General features: G+C 36.0%; 3 protein-coding genes and 4 pseudogenes across 11 annotated transcripts; 6 read left to right on the top strand and 1 right to left on the bottom strand.

Annotated features, from left to right (window-relative positions):
- Positions 709-4127, bottom strand: LOC104739722 (annotated as a pseudogene).
- Positions 4433-5493, top strand: LOC104739721 (annotated as a pseudogene).
- Positions 7678-10116, top strand: LOC104739713 (serine--tRNA ligase, chloroplastic/mitochondrial-like). Of its 5 annotated transcripts, none has more exons than XM_010460151.1 (6): positions 7678-8073; positions 8344-8437; positions 8515-8587; positions 8709-9278; positions 9360-9453; positions 9549-10116. In XM_010460151.1, the coding sequence occupies exons 1-4, from the start codon at positions 7738-7740 to the stop codon at positions 8713-8715; spliced, it is 510 nt and encodes a 169-aa protein (XP_010458453.1). In that variant the 5' UTR covers positions 7678-7737; the 3' UTR covers positions 8716-9278; positions 9360-9453; positions 9549-10116. The 5 variants fall into 5 exon arrangements, 3 of the variants coding, with proteins under 3 accessions (XP_010458453.1, XP_010458454.1, XP_010458455.1); XM_010460152.1 differs by having other exon boundaries at positions 8515-8601; XM_010460153.1 differs by having other exon boundaries at positions 8515-8610.
- LOC104739714 (F-box/LRR-repeat/kelch-repeat protein At1g09650-like) lies at positions 10672-13507 on the top strand. 4 transcript variants are annotated; one of them, XM_019236166.1, is made up of 4 exons: positions 10672-10850; positions 10939-12667; positions 13003-13266; positions 13417-13507. In XM_019236166.1, exon 2 carries the CDS (start codon positions 10981-10983, stop codon positions 12145-12147), a length of 1167 nt encoding a protein of 388 aa, XP_019091711.1. In that variant the 5' UTR covers positions 10672-10850; positions 10939-10980; the 3' UTR covers positions 12148-12667; positions 13003-13266; positions 13417-13507. The 4 variants fall into 4 exon arrangements, with proteins under 4 accessions (XP_019091711.1, XP_019091710.1, XP_019091709.1 ...); XM_019236165.1 differs by having other exon boundaries at positions 10672-12667; positions 13003-13103; positions 13201-13266; XM_019236164.1 differs by having other exon boundaries at positions 10672-12667.
- Positions 13286-15806, top strand: LOC104739715 (pentatricopeptide repeat-containing protein At1g10910, chloroplastic-like). Of its 2 annotated transcripts, none has more exons than XM_019236168.1 (5): positions 13286-13642; positions 13852-14154; positions 14533-14637; positions 14776-14875; positions 15249-15806. In XM_019236168.1, exons 1-5 carry the CDS (start codon positions 13358-13360, stop codon positions 15611-15613), a joined length of 1158 nt encoding a protein of 385 aa, XP_019091713.1. In that variant the 5' UTR covers positions 13286-13357; the 3' UTR covers positions 15614-15806. The 2 variants fall into 2 exon arrangements, with proteins under 2 accessions (XP_019091713.1, XP_019091714.1); XM_019236169.1 differs by having other exon boundaries at positions 13555-13642; positions 13862-14154.
- LOC104739717 lies at positions 18152-19507 on the top strand (annotated as a pseudogene).
- The window catches only part of LOC104739718, a 2740-nt pseudogene continuing 1666 nt past the window's right edge, over positions 19750-20823 (top strand).

Raw genomic sequence — 20823 nt, 5'->3', positions numbered from 1 at the left:
TTTTTTTTTTTTTGTCTGTTGTTTTATTATTATGGAAGTAATGTTACATATTTTGTGATGATGGGATGATAAATTTCGCTATAGATTAAAAAGAAGAATATCATGAATATTATTCATGGTGGTTGTATCTTCAATGGTAGATCACTAAAAATCGCGAAGAGATAAATGTGCATAGTCAAGAATTTTGAAGAGATAATTGTGATTGCCGATTATAAAGGAAACGTGTGTAACAAATCTTCAGGTTATTTCCTTTTATACTTTGTAAGTGTAATACTTTTTGTTCATATTTTACCCTTTGAGACCTAAGTAATACTATAGTCACCTGAGGTTTTTTTTTTAATTACCTCTTATACTGCTTAGCTAAAATAGATTAAATCTTTTTTCAACTATATATATATGATTATCCAAATATAATAATATCTTCAGGTTATTTACTTTTATGCTTTACAAGTAATACTTTTTTGGTCATTTATCCTCTGAGACCTAAGTAATAATAATAAATCACCTTAGAAAAACTTTTTTTTTGTAATTACCTAGACTTCTTTACTAAATAGATAATGTGATTATTCTCGTATAATAATATAATTAAATAATCTTCAGTATTTATTTTTCTTTTTTTTGTTGTTTAATTATTATGGAAGTAAGAACAGATGTTACATATTTGGAGATAAATTTCGCTATAGATTAAAAAGAAGAATGACCACTGTGTGTATCATCATCATTCACCACCTTCTCCATCCAACCATTAACTTAACGTAAAATTACAAACGAGAAACTAGAATTACATTTGAAAATAAAAGCCATAATAAAGTTTCAGCTCCAACAAGGTAGCACTAATAACAATAATCATAAAGCAACTTTGAGATGAAGAAAGATACATATCCATATCACAATCCTTTTTATCTTCTTGCATTCACTTGGAGCTTAAGGCAAAAGACAATTTAGGCCGAGATTTCTTTTTACCTAACAGTTTCATCTGTTTGAGACGTTCTTCTTCCTCCTCCGCTTTCTTCCTTCGCATCGCTTCTTCTTTCTGTCGTTGCAGCTCCTCGAGCTCCCGATACCGTTCCTCCTCTTTCCTTTGCCTCTCCATTGCTTCTTTTCTCTGAGCTTCTTCCACTCTCTTTAGGTTCTCCTCTGCTATTCTCTCCATCTCTTCTTTCTCTTGTTGCTCTCTTTCCTGCGACAAACACCGCATCGCGCCCTGAAAAAAGGCTCTCTCATTTCAACAAGACTCCATGATGGACAGATTTTACAATACCGAATTTTAGTAAGCAATTTGAATTCATTCTAATAAGCCACAAGCAAATTCTTGTCCAACCATGTCACTGCGTAACAAGGAATCTGACAAGAGCATCATCAATCTAATAAAATGAGAAATTGCCCAACAGTCTCCACCTAGAAAACTAAAGCAGCTCATAAAAATAGCAATTCTTTTTCCCTTTCGGTCACTCTACTCTAGAAGTGAAGTCACATGAAACTCAGCAAGAAAAGAACATTTTATGAAAGAATGACCATCAACATGTGGAAGCTTTTCGACCAAAAAAAAAGATTCTTAGAATTGAGAAGGGCATTAGGGTTTATTCACGTTACCTCTTTTTCTTTAGCCTCAATAAGAGAAGCCTCCTTCTCCTTATCAAGTTGAACCGCGACTTCTTCAATAAGTCTCTTCCGTCCTTCCTCCAGCAGCGTTAAAAGTTCCATTTTGATTTTCTCACACTGTAAGCTTTCTTCGACCTTTCTTCGAATAGCTTCTTCAACCCGTTTCACAGTTTCTTCCTCTATTAGCTTCAGTTCCGCTTCACGTTGTCGCCTGGTAGAAAATATAGTGAAAAGTTAGAGGACACCCACAGCAGATTCAGAATCTTGAATATCACCTGAACTTTCTCATGTCCTGATGTCTTCAATCTTGAAGAGCAAAACCAAAAATTTATTCCAAATCCGAGAAAAATTGGTGAAACTTTTTTTGTAACCACTCCTCCCAACGCCCAGGGTAAATTTCGTGAAGTATTATTTTTTATCACCATAACACAAGCAAACCTTCACCAAGGTTATTCTTGTGCTTTTGACATATTTACATCTCTAACTCAATCATGATCCATGTAATGACTCACGGTAACTCATCAAAATCGAGATACTATGAACATTTGTGCCATCAGAGGATCAAATATAAACAAGTCAAAGATAGCTTAGGAAGCCTGTGAGAGAATACCGTGAAACCTGTTGCACTTTGAAGACTAACAATCAAGGACTTCCACACTAGACAGTCTACACTAGAATCATATTTGATAACAAAAACCTTATTTCACCATAACATCCATCTTACTTCAAATTTTTGTATTGATTTACCTTTTTCGCTCTTCCTCTTCTCTTTTAAGTTTTTCTCCATTCCTATGTTTAGCCGACTCGAGGGTTGCGGAAGGAGATCTTTTTGCAGGAGATGGAGTTGAGCTTCTACTCTTTTGTCTTTTGTAACGTTTTGGAGTTGGAGAACGTCTCTTAGGAGTAACAGAACGACTTCAGTGGCGCTTAGGAGAGATAGAACGACTTTTTCGTCTGTACAATACCCCAAATAAAACAGTAAGCAAAAGGTGCAACTAACGAACTACCACACACGTGAAGACTAACCATCAGGTAGCCTACAATTTCACATAAAGGAAACAAAAGTATGTGCAGTTACCTCATACACTGTAAAGAATTATCAGCTCCAACTTTTATCACACGAAGAAACTAACGAGACAAGGGATCAATGAAATAACACCAAACAGCTATCCATCACCAGCTCATTTCCCCTCCCGTGGAAAGGGAAGAAATTGAGCTTTTTATAATGGTAAGAGCATGTATCATTTTCCTACCTTCTCAGCCATCTTCTCAACAAATTACTATATTATCTTACTTAGAAAAATGTAATGGTTCTGTCTCTTTATTGCTAACAAACTTGACTTAAAAATAACTTAACAGTTGCTCCTGAAACTGATTCTAACAAATAATCACACCATCTAGACATACCCCTAGAATATATACTAGAACAGAAGATCAGTACTCTCAATATTTCAACTTCACTAATGTCTTTACTGATTCAGGCTGCATTGCCTAAAACCGCAACTTTACACACTGCTCACAACAGCCAAATATACAATATATTTCCAAAAAGAAACATCACTCAAAAAAATCGTACGATAGAACCGGCAGCATCCAGACATTGCAATCCCTTTTAGAGAAGGGTAGAAATATAAGTGGGAACTTTTAGTAAAAGCAATTGAGAAAGATGAGATATGAGTACAGCTTAACTAAATAAACATTACATATTCTATAAACAAACGTGTTGGACCAATCATTCTTACAGTTCTATTCGTGTAAAATAAACCAATGATGATAACAAAGGAAAAGCGAAGAAAACATTACGGGTACCACCTGCTATACGAATAAGAAGAGTATGGAGAAGGGCTTCTATCTCTTCTAGTCCTCCTGCTATGCCTATGCCTTACAGGAGACCTTGACTTCTTTCTGCGACGTGAAGGTGATGGAGACGGTGACCTCGATCTTGACAAATCCCTAGGCATCTCTAAAAATCCCTAGAGCAGTATCTTCCTATAGAACAAGTTCAGCTTCAATCTCTGAACTTGCAAGGAAAAATCAGGACTTGTTCTGCAAAATCTAAATACAAAAGCTCAAAGTTAACAATTGAAATAGCCGCTTTGCCAAATCACACGATTAGAAAACGTAATCCCACATAGCATACAAACATAGACCTAGCAGCAATTTCAGATTTAATCCAAGGAACTCATCATCGAGCAGGTAAATTACTAAATCTAATAACTACTTAATTTCCTTTACGTTTCCTGAAGTAGGGGCTACATAATAAAACCCTAAGAGGACTAAATCTCTGCATAAAACAAAACATTGAAACCATAAAAAGCTTCTGGGAAAAATAGCTGAATCGCCCGACTTACACCGAGAATCGCGTTGTTGTTGGATCGCCGCAAGAGTCAACACGGAGATAGAGGAAGATGGATGTGCAACAATATTACGCAGGAGCAGAATTCGTCGGATTCATTACACAACATATAGAGATTTGCTTTTCTAGACGATGAGCGACGACAGTTTTTTTTTTTTTTTNTTTTTTTTTTTTTTTTTTTTTTTTTAAATTAAGATTGGTTGATAAGTAGCCATGGAAAAAAAATACAAAAGCCTTTTGGGCTTAAATATGAGCCCTTTTATATTTGTTAAGTTTTTTTTTTCTTTTTTTTTGTATCAGTAAAAAGAAAAAGGAAGATATTAATATCTCAAAATATTTGCTTTGCTTAGCTACTGTAAGCTTCACTATCTCCTATATATTGATGGACATTGATTAAGCTTTCTACTTAACAACAACCCAAATGGATTCTTGAAAAGGCACAACACAATATTTTCTGAGACATCCAAAATTACCATGAAATCATCAAATTCATCTCTCATATCCATACTTATGCTCTCTCTCTCTTTGCTCTACATCAATGTACAGTATGTATATATAGGATTAATTACTCATATATTTCAAAAATGCCTTTTTAAATTGTTTAAACATCGTCAAAGTTGGGTTGATGTGTGTTTCAAAATTGATGTGAGGATGAAAGAAAGCGAGATAGGAAGATATAACAAAAAAGGAAAATCACATTTTAAACCTTCAAAATATCACTGATGTGTCTTTCTAAATTAATGTGAGGATGAAGGTAAGCAGAGATAGGAAGATATAACAAAAAAGAAAATCACATTTTAAACCTTCAAAGTACCACCGAGTAGCACTTTAAAGCTTGAGATTATTTCACTAACATTATATACCTTTAAAATGATTTTACTAACACTTTAAACCTTAAAACTAATTTTCATGTTTGCCATTAAAGATGATGGAATAGTAATATCCGTCAACATGAAACAGTTAAACTATGCTAGTTTAATTTAAATACTTGTTTAATTTATTTAATTTTATTTTATTTAATTATTTATTATGATTGATAAAAAATAAATAAAAAAATAAAAAAATACATCAAAGCAAAAAAATGATGAATCAAAGGCAAGGTTAAAACATTTGACAAATTTATATTTTTCTCTTTTTATTTATTTAATAAAACTTAAACTAATTAAAATTTAAATTAAACCACCATAGTTGAACTATTTTGCGTTGACGGATATTATTATTCCGTTATTTTTTATGGTGGTATAAACATGAAAGTTAGTTTCAAGTTTTAAAGTGTTAGTAAAATCATTTTGAAGGTTTATAGTGTTAGTGAAATTCTCTTGAAATTTAAAGTCCTACTCAATGACACTTTGAAGGTTTAAAATGTGATTTTCCCTATCACAAAATCTTTATACCTCCATGTTTCCTTGACTATTGCGACTATGTTTTCAAAAGAGATTGTTAATTATTGTTGCGGGACAAATCTAAATCTTTGCTGGGAAGACCAACACTAGTGCAACACCCATTGTCCTCCTCTTAAACCATAAATAAACTGATCGATGTACATCTTTACTTATTCAAATTTCAGAGTTTTCCAAAAATTCTTATAATGCTTATAATAATTGTATCACTTTAAAAGACTAGAACCACGTAAAGAATCATTACCTGACATGTGAGATAATAGACAATATAAAGTATAAAATATGGTACTTATACATTTTCTCCAATATACTTTTTCACATTTACACATAAATGAACACGATCATAACCAAAAAAACTAATCAATGATGGAAGTAGCTCTTATAACCTAAAACACCTTCCCAATCCCTAAACCCTAATTTAAATTTTTGTTTTTAAGGGCATTTAGGATTCTTGCCTGGTCCTCCGTAATAAAAGTAACTCCCCCAAGCCCGGTTAGAACCACCTTGAATATCGTAACAATTCGTATGATCCGCAAGTACTTTAAGATTAGGAGAAGGGACCAAAGTGTTATCCCAATCAACTACTTGGATGTTTCTGAAATAAGAAGATTTCGTGAACCCTTCCTCTGCAAAATGTCCACTTCAATTCCCATCTGTGTTGAAGTGTGGCCTCCATTTTGTGAATTTATGACTTCGCCACCGTATTGGACCATGCTCGCGTGCTCCTTCAGGTGTGTGAACAAGAACGAAGGCCAATACCCGACTAGAGTACCCGACCCGAATTCCAGCCACCAATTCCCATGCTTCGGATCCTGACCATCAAACATAGTACGTATATAATGTAGTAAAAACACACGTAAAAATATATTCAGTGACAATAAACTTAAGATGAATTTTAATGCACTGACTTAACAATAAAGAATAAATATGTTGTACTTTATATATAAAAAAGAACTAAGTGATCTAAGTGCAATGTCAGGAGGTAAGTCGATTTGTAGAAGGCACCATCACACTTGAGATCGAGTCCCAGCTCCTACGAATGTAAGAATTTGGCTAATGGACCGACCAGTTGTGGTCCGATAGTTGACAAAAAAAAAAAAAAAAACTAAGCATGCCTTTAATTATGACCCCATGTGACAGGTTAGCTAGCTCTATAGGAAATAAATAGTACTATATAATTACATTGATAACTCATGAGGAGCCATGCTCCTAGCATTGCTTTGAGAGTCATTATGTTGAACTATCTGGTGACAAATGTATCAAAGAATGGAAAAAAAAAAAGAATAACTTAGAGCAAAAGTAAAGAGTTTGTAATAAGTGGTATAATACTCAAGTATACTTCTCTTTTTGTTATCTCTTAAAATGATAAAAAAGAGAAAAAGATAGAGCATCTTCTAATTAAAGCATGCAGTAAATTGTTTTCCTTTTCCTGTACCCAATTTTCAAAGATAGAAAATGAATAAATATTGTAAGTAGAGTGTGACTAGAGGAGAGAATATTTTGATGATAAATAAGATCAGTCCAAGTTGTACCTTGCCTATGAATGCTCGGTTTTCTCGTCAGGAGGATGCTTCCTACCATGGTGGCGAATCAAGCAAAGGCAAGTTTTAATATCTCTGATTAACGTTTGGGGGTTTCTAACCTCTAGAATCTTGGGAGTTTTCTTAATGAATGAAAACTAAAACATTGTAGGTAAAGTGCAAAAAACGGAAGACGTGAACAAGAACAAAAAGAAGAGGAAGAGGAAGAATTACAAGAATTACAAGAATAACTGAATAAGAAGTCGTCCCTTGGTGTTGTTCTTCTCTAAGGACGGTGAATGGTTTGTTCTACTTGTTTGGTTAACTTGTGAAGACCATCGGAAGGTCACCAATCATGTAGTCAGTGTTTCTTTATAAGTGCAAGGAATATAACATGAGAAAATAAGTAGCAGACAAAATGCAGTTTTACAAACTTAAACACAACATTGAGATTTGAGCAAAAGAAGATCAAACCAAAAAAAAACAATTGAATAATTCAAGAACTTTTCACTACGTTAATCTTATCAACCATCATCATCTCAAAAAAAAAAAAAAAAAACATGCATTGCGTCATGCCCCTTTGGCTCTTTCAGCTCAACGTTGTATTGTGTCAACTTCGTCTTCTTCTTCCTTAGAAAAAATTTCGACAACATAAAAAACTTTAGCTTAGAATAGACCATCAAAAACGTCGTCGTTTCGTTTTCATAGACGAAACGTCAACACAAATCAAACTTGACACGTCATCTCTCTCACTACTCACAGATCAAAACGGCAACGTTTAAATAGCAATCCGTATAAACTAAAAAATCAAGTCATCGTCGTTGTCTCGTCTTTGTCAGCAGAGAGAAGCTCTCCGGCGATGCGTTTACACAAACTGAGACTCGCCGCGGCGGTTCCTGTAACCATCTCCACATTCTCTTCTCGCCTCTTCCTCAATCCATTTCCCAATAACTTAACCCTAGGTTTGTTTTCTCGCCGTCTTCAACCCCGTAAGCCTCTCTTAGTCAGAGCCTTCTCCGCTTCCGCCGCCGTACAAGATATCCCGGCCACTCAGCCTCAGTGGAAGGCGTCGATTGATTTCAAATGGATAAGGGATAATAAGGAAGCAGTCGAAATCAACATCAAGAACAGGAATTCTAATGCTAATTTGGATGCTGTCCTTGAGCTTTACGAGAACATGCTCAACCTCCAAAAGGTTATATCTTATCTTCTACTCTGCTCTCTCGTTGAACCTGTTAGCAGTTAGCTCAATTCTAATTTTGGATTCTTAGTAATAGAAACATGTAAAGTCAGCTACTTTGACGAAGAACTTATTTTGTTAGTTTCTGGATAGGATAATCATGGAGTGTTGGTGACAAAGACTAGTTTTAGTCTCTGGTTAGATTTGAGAGATTTTTGAATTGAATTGTTTTTTTTTTCTTTTTTTATCGTCTCGGTTCAGCTAATGAACGATTGCAGATAGCAGGAAGTTGAGAGGCTTCGTGAGGAAAGAAACAATGTTGCAAAGAAGATGAAAGGGAAGCTGGAGCCGTCTGAACGTGATAGACTCGTAGAAGAAGGTTAATATGAGGAGTCCATTTTGTTTGTCAGTCTTGTCTTCTTTGCTAAGAGATAATAAAGCAATTTCGCACTTCAGGTAAAAATCTGAAGGAAAGTCTTGTAACTCTTGAAGAAGACCTCGTGAAGCTTAAAGATGGACAGGACAAATCGTGAGCTTCTATAGGTTCCAGAGGCAATTTGAATTTGCAAATGGGGGATGTATATTGTTAGGTTAGATACATTGAGGTCTTGAAATCCATTCGTGCTGACTTGTGATTCTTCTTCTTACAGATATTAACATTTGCTCAAAATCAAAAGAACAGTCTAAGATTGAACAAGATCGACTAGCAAGACGCATTCAAGAATTCAGGACACAGTCTGAATTAGACAGCCAACAGCTAGCCGCTAACGCAGAACCCTCTGGTGTTAACGGAAACCGTGTTGGTGGAACCATCCCTTATAAAAATACCGAAACAAGTTTAACAGCAGACAATACGCGTTTCTGATTTCATTCTTGCAAGAATCGAGAGCAATTTATGTTTTACATTTTGTTTCCTATAGCTCTTTTGTGTTTGCTTCGTTCTCATGAAAGTGTTTTTGTGGTGATCGATTGGTTAAGAAAGTTATAAGTGTTTTCTTCTCACCAGAGGGGGATAGGTTAAGGTAGGATATGACTGTTAAGAAGATGGAACAGTCCTTAATCTAAAAACTCATACTTGCAGAGGTCTTTATGGCGTTCATCAGTTCAGCAAAGCAGAGATGTTCGTCATATGCCGACCTGAAGATAGTGAATTCTTCCACCACGAACTCATTCAGATTGAAGAGGATTAATTTGTTCACTTCTCTAGGATTGCACTTCAAGTAAGAAACTACATTTTGAATCCGATCTTTTCTCACCAAAAACAGTTCTTGTCTTCCGGAAATCTAACTTTATCTTTGCAGAACACTGGATATGGCCACAGCGGATTTAGGCGCTCCAGCTTACCGTAAGTTTGATATTGAAGCATGGATGCCTGGTTTTGGACGGTTTGGCGAGGTAATTAAAGAAACTATTAATTATTTGTGTCCGACCACTAGATATCCAAATCTTTAGTTTCGCCTCTGAGCTTGCTGTTCTAACTTATGAACTAGATATCAAGCGCACCACTTGAGTATTCCGTTGTAGTTGGTGATTAAGAGGTGGTTACTCCGACGAGCAGACTGGTGTCGGAGATGGTTCTCACTGAAGACGATATTGTTTCTCTCCATAAAAGAGGAAGTCTGAAAATCTCTCCCCAAATAGGAGGAAGTCGAAGTTAGCGAGTTCACATCAGGAGAGAGCCGAGATACACCAGAGATCTTTCCGAAGTAGCATGAAGACCATATCTGACCGAAAGCAAGACCGTGAGAGAGGCCAGATCCGAGAACTCAGCCAAATTGCGGTGTTAGGAGGTTGGAGAGTTGATGTATTTGATGAACATGGGACAAGTCAGAAGCTTCAGACAGAATGATCTATGTTCATGGTTTTAGAATGAAATAGTGTCTCCGACAGAATGATTGTAACTTTTGTGTGAATTGCTGTTTGAACATTCTATATTCCTCATTCAGGGGGCTCAGCAAGAGTGAGAGACAGAGCAGATCAGATGCATACGCTGCTGTGGTATGATAGCTTTTGAGTTCGTAACATGATATATATAGATACTATGGTTCTTTTAATGAATCTTTATGCTACAGATATTGTTGGAGAGGTATATTTCTCTAGGTAAGGTCTAGGAACTGGGATTATACTTCCCAGGAGTTTTAAGAGCTTCATGACATTTTAATGAAAAAATGAGAGGGAGAAATATAGTCGCAAANAAAAAAAAAAAAAAAAAAAAAAAAAGTGTCTTTGAAAGTAAAGATGGAAAACGGCTAAGCAGGTTATTGATGTCATTTACCTTGAGAGCCTAAAGTAAAGCCTATATGCGTGTGTGGAATATACATCTTAGCACCTGGTCTTCGTCATGCTTTTCACGTGTCAACAAACTGGTGTCAACCAGAAAAATAATGTTGTCGAGACCGCAAACAAACTTAAAACGTATTCAAAAGTTTATGTAGGCAGACCCAGTCAGATACTGAGGGAATAGTATGATGACGTATTGTATAATATATCTGACTTTGAAGACAAGATCCTGGCCGTCGGTGTAAAACTCGTATTTGGGTTCTGAGAGGCTTAAATAAAAATCAAAAGCCCAAGAAGAAAAAAAAAACCAAAAAAACCAAAAAAAAACAGAGATAGGGTTCGAACAGGTGTCGGAGTTTAGGTTTAGGAGATCTGTGTCTGTCGTGTGGAGATATATATATATATATAGAGAGAGAGAGAAGTTGTTTCTGTTTTCCTTGACGAAAAGGGAATTGTTGAGTTTTGCCTATTCCTTGGAAGGTTTTCCTGTTTGTTTATTTGGGAGATTACTGGTTTGGTTTTTTTTTTTTTTTTTTCTTTTTTATAAATATAGGACATAACCCTCCTCCTATAAAATTTAATCTCTTCTTCATCATCAAGGGTCTTCGGGGGTGTCGTGTCTGCTCAACAACAATCGCAAGAATGTCAATAAAAAAGCTACGCTGCTTGAGTATATTGGAATCGCTTCCCCACGATTGCGTAGAGCGTATCCTAGAGAGACTTGATGTGGATTCTCTGATGAGATTAAAGGGTGTATCGAAACAATGGAAATCAACGATCGAATCTCCATTCTTCCAACGAAGACAGTTGACACATCGTCAGCAATCAGGTAATCCAGATGTTCTCATGGTCTCTTTACATCCTGATGATGAAGATATTGATCACCCGATTGTAGAATCTCTAAGTACATTGGTGTTGGGTTCATCATCATCGGTCCATATCCCTACTCCTTGGGATATGGATAACATCCGATTCTTCGTTTCCCATAATACCTGTGACGGTCTCGCTTGTCTCTACATGTACCGCAAACCCGGTTTTGTGGTCAACCCAACCACTAGATGGTATCGGCCTCTCCCTCTCTGTAACCTACAACAACTCATGTTCGACTTAGGAGATAATTTCTTCCATACTTTCTTGGACCTTCATTACGTGGTCTCTAATCTTGGTTTTGGTAAAGACAAAATCACGGGCACATACAAGCCCGTTTGGCTATACAACTCTTCAGAGATTGGCCTAGACAACGCTACTACCTGCGAGGTTTTCGACTTTAGCACCAACGCTTGGAGGTCTGTTTCTCCCGCTGCTCCCTGTCGGATTGTTGCTTGGCCCGAGCCTGTCTGTGTAGATGGGTCGCTTCATTGGTTCACCGAGTGCGAGGAAACCAAAATTCTGTCCTTGGATCTTCACACCGAAGCCTTTCAAGTCGTCTGTAATGCTCCCTTTGCCAATGTTCGTGCTTCCGATATCGTCATGTGCGACCTCGACAACCACTTGTGCGTTTCGGAGATGAAGTGGCCCAACCAAGTCATATGGTCACTCAATTCAGCCAATAAGACATGGCACAAAATGTGTTCCATTGATCTGACTACAATTTCTCAATGGTTTCGTGTTCACAAATGCGCGCTCATGCCACTAGCACTCTTCGATGGGAAGAAGAAGAAGCAGAAGAAGTTGTTGTTTTACGCTCGTGAGCTAAGGGAAGCACTGCTGGAACTTGATCTCGAAACCAATACATATGATATTCTTTTTGATAATTACTCCATTGGTTTTCCTGTTTGTTATTTCCAGAGTTTAATCTCTATTTCATAAAAAAAAAATATATATCTTTGTTACTATTTCTATATGCATCATAAGTCTTGTCAGTCAATCATTGGATCATATTATGGTGTGTAATCTTTGCTTCTTTCTTCAACCTTTTCTCTATCCCAAGTTGTTTGCTCTGCATGTCCTAAAAATATACTACATGATTATGATCCACAACCTTTTAGAATTCAAAATCCCATATATACTTCGTGAGAGGAGTGGACGAGAGAATAGTTTAGACTTTAGAGTTATCCGGGAAAAAGAGGTGAAGAATATAATTTCGGATTTAGATTTTAGATAGTGAGATCTTTGACTTCATTTCTGATTTAGTTATGTTTGTGCCAACTCTTTTTTGGTGGCCAAATTTTGTTATTACTAATTTTTATATTTTTCTCTTCTTTTTTTGTGATTATCAGATAATTTACAGGTGAAAATTAAACAAAATAATCAGAGAGTTGCAATCGTATACTAAGAAAAATCGAAGAACAAGCGTAGGAGTCAGTCATATCCACACTGATGAGTCTCGGTTAGTTTTCTCACTATTTCGTTGTTTTCCTTTCGAGTTCCATCCAAATAGACCGATCGTTTTATGATTTTCACATTAATTTTTATTTAGATCCAGTGATGATCATTGTGGCATTTGCTTGCTTGATTTGATTGCGTAACACTCACTCAGTTTTTTCAAAAATATGCTTTTTAAACGTGCTTGGTTCGAATGCTCTTTAAAAGTATCCCCTGAATTTGTGTGATAGATGTTATGATGGTCTAGTAACATTCATTCATCTTTTCCGGTCAGAGTTGCTGCTGTGATCTGTGTGTTTTCTGCGATTTTAAAGTAAAATCATCGTTTCATGGTAACAGAAGCTCCTCGTTCGAAACGTCATTCCACTGCCTACCTGACGAGAAAATCCGCCGTTTCTGAAGTTCAACGCTCCCTCCGATTTTCTCTCCTCTCTGCAGAGGTGGTTACTATTTATCACCGAAATTTATCTTCAATTCTGCTTAATCAATCATCATGTGATTGTCTCCAGTTGTCATGATGTTACTGTTCCTCTCAAGGTTCAAGACTTGAATGTGATTTTGCGTGATTTCGGAATCTCCGGAAGATTGCAGGATCTTATACAGGTTTGTTGATTTTAACATGGATTCATATTAAGTAGGAATTATACTAACTATATTGTTTCCAAGATGTGCATAAATTAATTTGTGTGTTTTGATGTTTGTAATCTTTCTTTTTACCTCTTTGATTGGATGCAAACAACATGGAAAGATTAGTGTTTCAACTTACAGCAGTTGCATCAAGTTTGTGGGGGCTAAAAATGTCTCCAAGGCACTGGAGATATACCACAGCATTCCAGACGAGTCAACCAAAATCAATGTCTTTATATGTAACTCCATTCTTAGTTGTCTGGTCAAGAATGGGAAGCTTGAAAGCTGCATCAAATTGTTTGATCAGATGAAGCGTGATGGTCTGAAACCAGATGTGGTTACGTATAACACGGTATGCCAGCTGACGTTTTCACTTTTCACTACATCAGTAAATGACGAAATAGTTTCACAAAGCTTAAACCGGTTTAACCTGAGATTGAGAGACGTACTGAAATATTTCTGCATTTTGGGATTTCAAGTTTAGGTGAAAGAACCATGACTGCATATGCAACATCTCGTTTTGTTCGGCTTCTATGATATATTTTCTCTTTGAACTTCTAGCTGCTTGCAGGTTGTATCAAGGTTAAAAATGGATACCCTAATGCTATGGAACTCGTTGGAGAGCTGCCACATACTGGAATACAAATGGATGGTGTGATGTATGGGACTGTCTTGGCCGTTTGTGCTTCAATTGGTCGATCTGAAGAAGCTGAAAACTTTATCCGGCGGATGAAAGCTGAAGGTCATTCGCTAAACATATACCATTACAGCTCTTTGCTCAATTCTTATTCTTGGAAAGGAGATTACAAGAAAGCTGATGAGCTGATGACCGAGATGAAATCAATAGGATTAGTGCCTAACAAGGTTTGTTTTTGTCAGTATTTCTCATCTCATGCAATCATACTGTCTGGTTTTTGACCCCTGTTATAGATGAATTTGTTTGAATGACTTGTAACAACCTATTATCTGCTGATTACACCCCTCAAGAAATGCCCTGTAAGAGTGAAGAAATTGTTTAGATATCTTGTATCTAAACATGGTTTAGACGTCAATTCTCTCTTAACATGGTTCAGATTTCACATGATTTTTTTAGCTTCATCTTATTTCTTTTCGTAATTCTTCTCTTTGGATTTATTTTTTTTAATTGAAGGATTGTTCACATGATTCTTTTGCTTGTTTGTATTATATCAGAGATTGGTTTCCTCAGCTCACTTTTATAACTCTATCTGGAAATATTTGCAGGTGATGATGACAACTTTACTAAAGGTTTATATTAAAGGAGGGTTGTTTGATAGATCAAGAGAATTACTCTCTGAACTTGAATCTGCTGGGTACGCCGAGAATGAGGTAATTAGACAATATTATTTTTCAGCAAATCTAAACGTAGCTTATTGGTATGGTTTGCTATCATGGTATAAGAGCTCATATAGTGTTCCTGTTTACTCGGCAATTATCTTATGGTCAAAATTTTGTTTTCTTCTCTAGATGCCATATTGTATGTTGATGGATGGGCTTTCAAAGGCAGGAAAGTTAGAAGAAGCGAGGTCAATCTTTGATGATATGAAAGGGAAAGGTGTTAAATCTGGTATGATTTTATTTAAACTGCTGATAAGTTAGCTTTTATATTTCATTTTTGACTCTTTACTGGTTGCTGCTTTTACTGCTGTTCAATAGAGGATCAGGAATATTTTTCAATGATATCTTGGGGTGAATTCATAGACTCAATCCTGGATTTGTCAAATAACTAGGATTGAAAAAAACTCATTATGTCCTTGAAGATCTACCTCTTATGAGTTAGCAATTTGCTACAATTAGGGGTGTCTTATGGTTAGATATTTTCTCATATTTGTCAGAACCTGATAAAGAAACCAGTATGGAGTATGTGGTTCTCCTATCCGTATCTCTACAGAAACCAGTTCCCTATTTTTCTAGACAATGATGTCAGTTTCCTGTTTCAGATGGCTATGCAAACAGCATCATGATATCTGCTTTATGTCGAAGTAAGCGTTTCGAGGAGGCAAACGAACTGTCAAGGGACTCTGAAACCACTTATGCAAATTGCGACTTGGTAATGTTAAACACAATGCTCTGTGCCTATTGCAGAGCAGGAGGTATGGAAAGTGTTATGCGAATGATGAAGAAAATGGATGAGCAAGCCGTTAGTCCTGACTATAATACTTTCCATATCTTGATCAAATATTTCATCGAGGAGAAGCTGCACCTGCTTGCGTACCAAACCATACTTGATATGCACAGCAAAGGCCACCGCCTTGAGGAGGTAACCAGCATCAAGACATTGCTTGTTTTTATAGTTCTAATATAGAAATCTTGCTTCGTAGCTTCTTGTATTTGTTTTCTAGTAAGTAATGCTAGACAATGCAAAATTTAGCTCTCGATTTAGGGTTTGTTTTCTTTCCTTTTAAGTTTGTTTTTCTTCTTCTACCCAAATGGGCCAAGCCCAACGTATTCGTCCAATAACTTTATAAAATAACAATATAGGGCCATTGGCTGTCCAACCCAGAAATTGTCTAATTACTTAAATATAGGCCCATTAGCAGTCCAACTTAATAAAAAGCATTAATCACGGTTTATACTTTATACTTAACTCCCTTGAAAATAATGTATATGATGAAACCATACATGTAAAATTACTTGACTAATTTTAATAGTGTTAAATGACTGTATATACTTTCTTTTTTTTTAAGATGGTGAACTATAAAGAAGAGTTTTTTTTTTTTTTTCAATTTTACAGTATATATATATATATATATATATGAATATAAAATAAAATACAAACTCAGAATGTATTGAAATAAGACAACGAAACAAGAGATATATCCATCAGAAGATTGTTTAAGACAGATAAACGACGAAATCAGAGACAGCTCTCATATGCATATTCATGTTTTCCCTCTTTGTGTCAACATCAGTGTATGTCTAGATTTCTTCATATGTAGTATATAATAATCATTTAACTGTCTTTTTGTCATTTTCAATGTTGGTTAATGACGTGTGGTTTCAATGTTGGTTAATGTCGTGTGGTTTCAAAAATTATAAAAAATTCTCTCAATTATGAGTTTTATATCATTATTTTAATAAGAGACCTATAACTATTTGGATTCTTTTCCTTATATTATGTATTCAGAAAATTTATTATAACCACGATTGTTACAAAATTTATCAGAATGTTTATGCCGGTTATGTTGATTGGTTTATTTACTATTGAGACTTGGTTTTGGTGATAGTATTTAAGTTGTAATCTTTTGTTATTAACTCTTTAATGAAGCATTTTATAAAGATAAGAAAAGTTTGTTAAGAACTGAAATGGTATCATAGCTATGCTTCATTTAGTCAAAATCTGTATAATTTAACCATTAAAGGTTTTTTTTTAAAAAAAAAAATCACCAAAAACAAAAGAGAGATCTTATCAAAATTTTGCCAATAATCACTCATTACTCATATGCTACCAAAAAAAAAAAAAAAAACATCTCTTTTAAAGCACCCAAAGTCCCAAACAACGTTTATATCCATCCCACAATATGTGTTTACATAAAAACTTATATGGTTCTACATACTCAAATCAAATATCTCACCTGGTCATCATGTTGGTTTGCTATTGTAAACCGGTCTGATCTTATTAGTGTGATTGCCGTTCACACCACTCGCTTCAACGAATAGCTCGGCTGTGATCATACTTAATGAAAGTTGAAGATATCGACCAAAATATTTGGCAATTTACCGAAATCTCAAAGATCATGATCGAAGGTTGGGAAACCAATGTTAATTATTTTTTTTGGCAAAATATACACAATATATCCGTGATTTATCATATAGTTGTCAAACGTATGTTTTATTGTTTTTTTGATTAGTATAGAGAGATTTACCTTATAGTTAAATGTGCATCTTTCTTGGCTGTGTGAAAGCACCTAGCTTGTATTTTGAAGCTATTTTTCATCCCATTCTCAAATCTCGTAAGTCACTATTGTTATTATGTTGCATACTAAAGAAGATGATGTAAAACTACCACACCACCAATACACCGATTATGTTTTTGTGTAGGTGTTATTTGCCTGATTTGAATAGAATAATAACCATTTAGCATATTTAATTTACGTAGGTCGAGAATCCCACTTTCTTATTTGTTGCTACTATTGGCGGAGGCCTAGACACAAGGAGGACGAAAAAGTTACAAGGTAATTAAAAAAAACACACACACACATAACGCCTGGCCTCTTTGGTTAATCTTCTATTTAACGTTTTAACTTTTTTTTTTTTTTTTTTAGCATAATGATGCTTTAACATTACCGCAAATTTCATGCTCTTTATCCTCTTCTCTGTTTTTTTACTTGACAAGTCACAAAATCACGTTTCACTAAAACCCACAATTCTCATGCATATATAGTTCATCATCTCACACTACTGCGCATGCATCACACAAACATGATCATGCTGCCTAGCTAGGTTTAAGTAAATATATACTAAATCCTGAGTTTGAAACACTTTTCCTTGTTTGTAGATAACATCTTAAAATATGTTGTATTCTATTATTCACCGCAATCAACATAATAAATTGTGGAAACTTTCGATCCCTATTATATGCCTATTTGTGGCCAAAACGGTTATCTTATTTAAAATTGTGCTAAGCACCACTTTTCAGTTTTTCACTAAATTTCAGACACAAACATTCGTAGGCACAAGACATATAATTGTATATATATAAAATTATATACACAAGACGTACACTAAATTGTATATATATATATATAATTATATACACACTATTACACACACGAAAAAAAGAGGACTTTAATTAAACGAGTTACCTAGAGCAAAGCCAAGAACGAAGAGCGAATAATTAATTATGTCAAAACCTTGTTTAGTGTAAAAGGTTTCTTATTGATAACGTGAAGAGGGCTGCCCCTTATATATGTGCTTACAACATTAACCTAGATACAGAATAGGAAATAGCTAAACTATACAACAATTATATAGTAATTACACAACATATCCCTCTTCATAATAAATTAATTAATATACGCAAAACTAAATATGAAGAAGCAGAAGATCGCAACCGTTTGTCAAAGAACTCAACTTACGGATGAAAAAAGAACCGATCAGTCTTCGATATGTTCACATGCTCGGCACCGTGGTCTTCTTCACCTCCATCGTCATCCTCCTCGCTCTTTACCTTAACCAACGTCTCCAAACATCACTCTTCTTGGTCGAAGAACATCACAGTACACTCTCCTTAAATCCACTAACTTCTCCTCGCTCTCATCCTCCTTCTCCTTCTCATCGCAGCTCTAGTAGTAATATTACAGACGAGGAGCTGATGCGGCGAGCAGCGATGGCACCACGCAGCGCCATGATGAACGGGACTCATCCAAAAGTTGCGTTCATGTTTTTGACAAGGTGGAATTTGCCGTTGTCCCCTCTTTGGGAAATGTTCTTCAAAGGACACGAAGGGTTTTATTCCATTTACGTTCATACCTCACCAGAGTTCACCGAGGAGCCGCCCCAGTCTTCAGTGTTTTACAAGAAACGCATTCCAAGCAAGGTATGCTTACATATATTCACATTCTCTAATTAGGTTTTACAAGGTATGAGATAGTTTGAAAATGTTTGTAGTCAGTTGAGTGGGGGAGATCGTCGATGATGGACGCAGAGAAGCGTCTTTTATCTCACGTGTTTCTAGAACCTTCCAACGCACGCTTCGTCCTCCTCTCAGAGACTTGCATCCCTCTCTTCAACTTCACCACAGTCTACACTTACCTAACGCGCTCCACACACTCTTTCTTTGGCTCGTTAGACGACCCAAGGCCCATGGGACGAGGCCGTTACACATCCAAGATCCTCCCATTCGTGGCGCTATCTGATTGGCGTAAAGGAAACCAGTGGTTCGAGGTCTCGCGTAGAGTCGCCGCCGAGATCGTCTCCGACCGCCGGTACTTGTTTAAGGATCACTGCCGCCCGCCGTGCTACATCGACGAGCATTATCTTCCGACGTTGGTTAATAAGATATGTCCGGAGATGAGTTGGAATCGGACCGTGACGTGGGTGTGGATTGGTCAAAGAGGTGGGTCACATCCAGTTATTCGGGTCGAATTGTAGCTACGAGGGTGAGGTGACGAATGTGTGTTTTCTTTTCGGGAGGAAGTTTCATGTGAGCACCCTCAAGCCTCTCATGAACATTGCTCCATATTGATATGGACTTTAATTAAGACTTATTCAATATTTCTTTCCAAAATATATAGACATTAATTATTGACCAAAAAATACTTGAAATTAGTGTGGCTGAATTAAACTAAAGAAAACAAAAAAAAGTGGCCAAATGGTCAACTTTCTTGGAGTGCAAATCAAGTTCTGAATAAGAGAATTTTAAAATTGTATAGAGAGAGACAACAAGTTTATATTCAGAGTCTCAACTCTCAAGTAAGCAACTGTCTTCCATTTGTAAACCTTTATCTTAAACACTTTTCTTCTATTCTTTATATTTCTTGAGGCTATAGCTATGGAGGTGGCATATACTGGAAGGAAAAAAGCTAGTCGAAATGTAGGACATCAAGATATTGTTGGACTCAAGAAGAGTCGATATCACTATGAAAAGTCAATAGAAGCGAATGAGAAGATGGTAGAGGAGATGCGACAACAAATGCTTCAGATCGAGAAACAATTCATAGAGAAAACAGTATGTTAGTTGTGTAATTCTATGTCTCTCTCTGACTACTACTACATATATATATATTATTGCGGATCGAATTAACTAAGCTGGTGAATGTTACGCTCAAGCACAGCTTGTTCGTGAACAGTACATCTCAGGACTAGAAAACAATTTGCGTCATAGATAGATGACAGGCTGATGGTGAACTTTCCGAATTGCCCTAAGAAGATGGAGCTAGGCAAACTAACTTTTACTAATAACGCGTATCGTGACAAGAAGGCGGCTGTTATATAATTTTCGTCCGGGGAACGAGAAATTAATATCCATGTTAGAAACCGTTTATATCACATATATATATCCTCTGTTTTGATCTATGATTATTGACCTCAAAGTGTTATACAAATTTTACTCGATAGCATTTTAATTATTTTACTATATATGTTACAGAACCTGAACCATCAGATGTTACACAAGGCTCATTGCATGGGTGGTGAGAGACGCCTTCTTAAGATGCTGAATCCAAATAAGGATACAGAACCTGTTATTTCGCTTGCGCAAGTTAAAGAACAAGTTAAGTATTGTAACCTTCAATATTTGATATTCTATATATCAGAATTGTGATTCAAAATTAAAGTGTGGGTTGTGATTGATGTGTTTTTCCCGTAGAACAGATGAGGAAGTTATATTGTTCAATGAAATGGCCATATTTGAATAGCACAAGCACGAGCACAATGGATGAAGAAACATATGAGAGAAAGCTAAGGGAACTTGAATGTGAGAGAGATCAAGTGTTTGTTAATGCTCCTTCTAAAGCCTCTCTATGGAAATTATTACCTTCTACAAAGGACTTACGCAACCAGATCAAGGTCTGA

The sequence above is a fragment of the Camelina sativa genome, chromosome 14 (assembly GCF_000633955.1).
Source record: "Camelina sativa cultivar DH55 chromosome 14, Cs, whole genome shotgun sequence".
NCBI lineage: Eukaryota > Viridiplantae > Streptophyta > Magnoliopsida > Brassicales > Brassicaceae > Camelina > Camelina sativa.
This window is presented reverse-complemented; position numbering and strand designations above follow the sequence as displayed.

What these genes read in the sequence shown, in the direction of transcription:
- LOC104739713 (XM_010460151.1), top strand. Translation starts at nt 7,738, where the DNA reads ATGCGTTTACACAAACTGAGACTCGCCGCGGCGGTTCCTGTAACCATC. An exon ending in ACATGCTCAACCTCCAAAAG is followed by an intron (nt 8,074 to 8,343) that starts GTTATATCTTAT and finishes TGCAGATAGCAG; the next exon opens with GAAGTTGAGAGGCTTCGTGA. An exon ending in TGATAGACTCGTAGAAGAAG is followed by an intron (nt 8,438 to 8,514) that starts GTTAATATGAGG and finishes TTCGCACTTCAG; the next exon opens with GTAAAAATCTGAAGGAAAGT.
- LOC104739714 (XM_019236166.1), top strand. Translation starts at nt 10,981, where the DNA reads ATGTCAATAAAAAAGCTACGCTGCTTGAGTATATTGGAATCGCTTCCC.
- LOC104739715 (XM_019236168.1), top strand. Translation starts at nt 13,358, where the DNA reads ATGTTTGTAATCTTTCTTTTTACCTCTTTGATTGGATGCAAACAACAT. An exon ending in ATGTGGTTACGTATAACACG is followed by an intron (nt 13,643 to 13,851) that starts GTATGCCAGCTG and finishes TTGAACTTCTAG; the next exon opens with CTGCTTGCAGGTTGTATCAA. An exon ending in AGGGAAAGGTGTTAAATCTG is followed by an intron (nt 14,876 to 15,248) that starts GTATGATTTTAT and finishes TTCCTGTTTCAG; the next exon opens with ATGGCTATGCAAACAGCATC.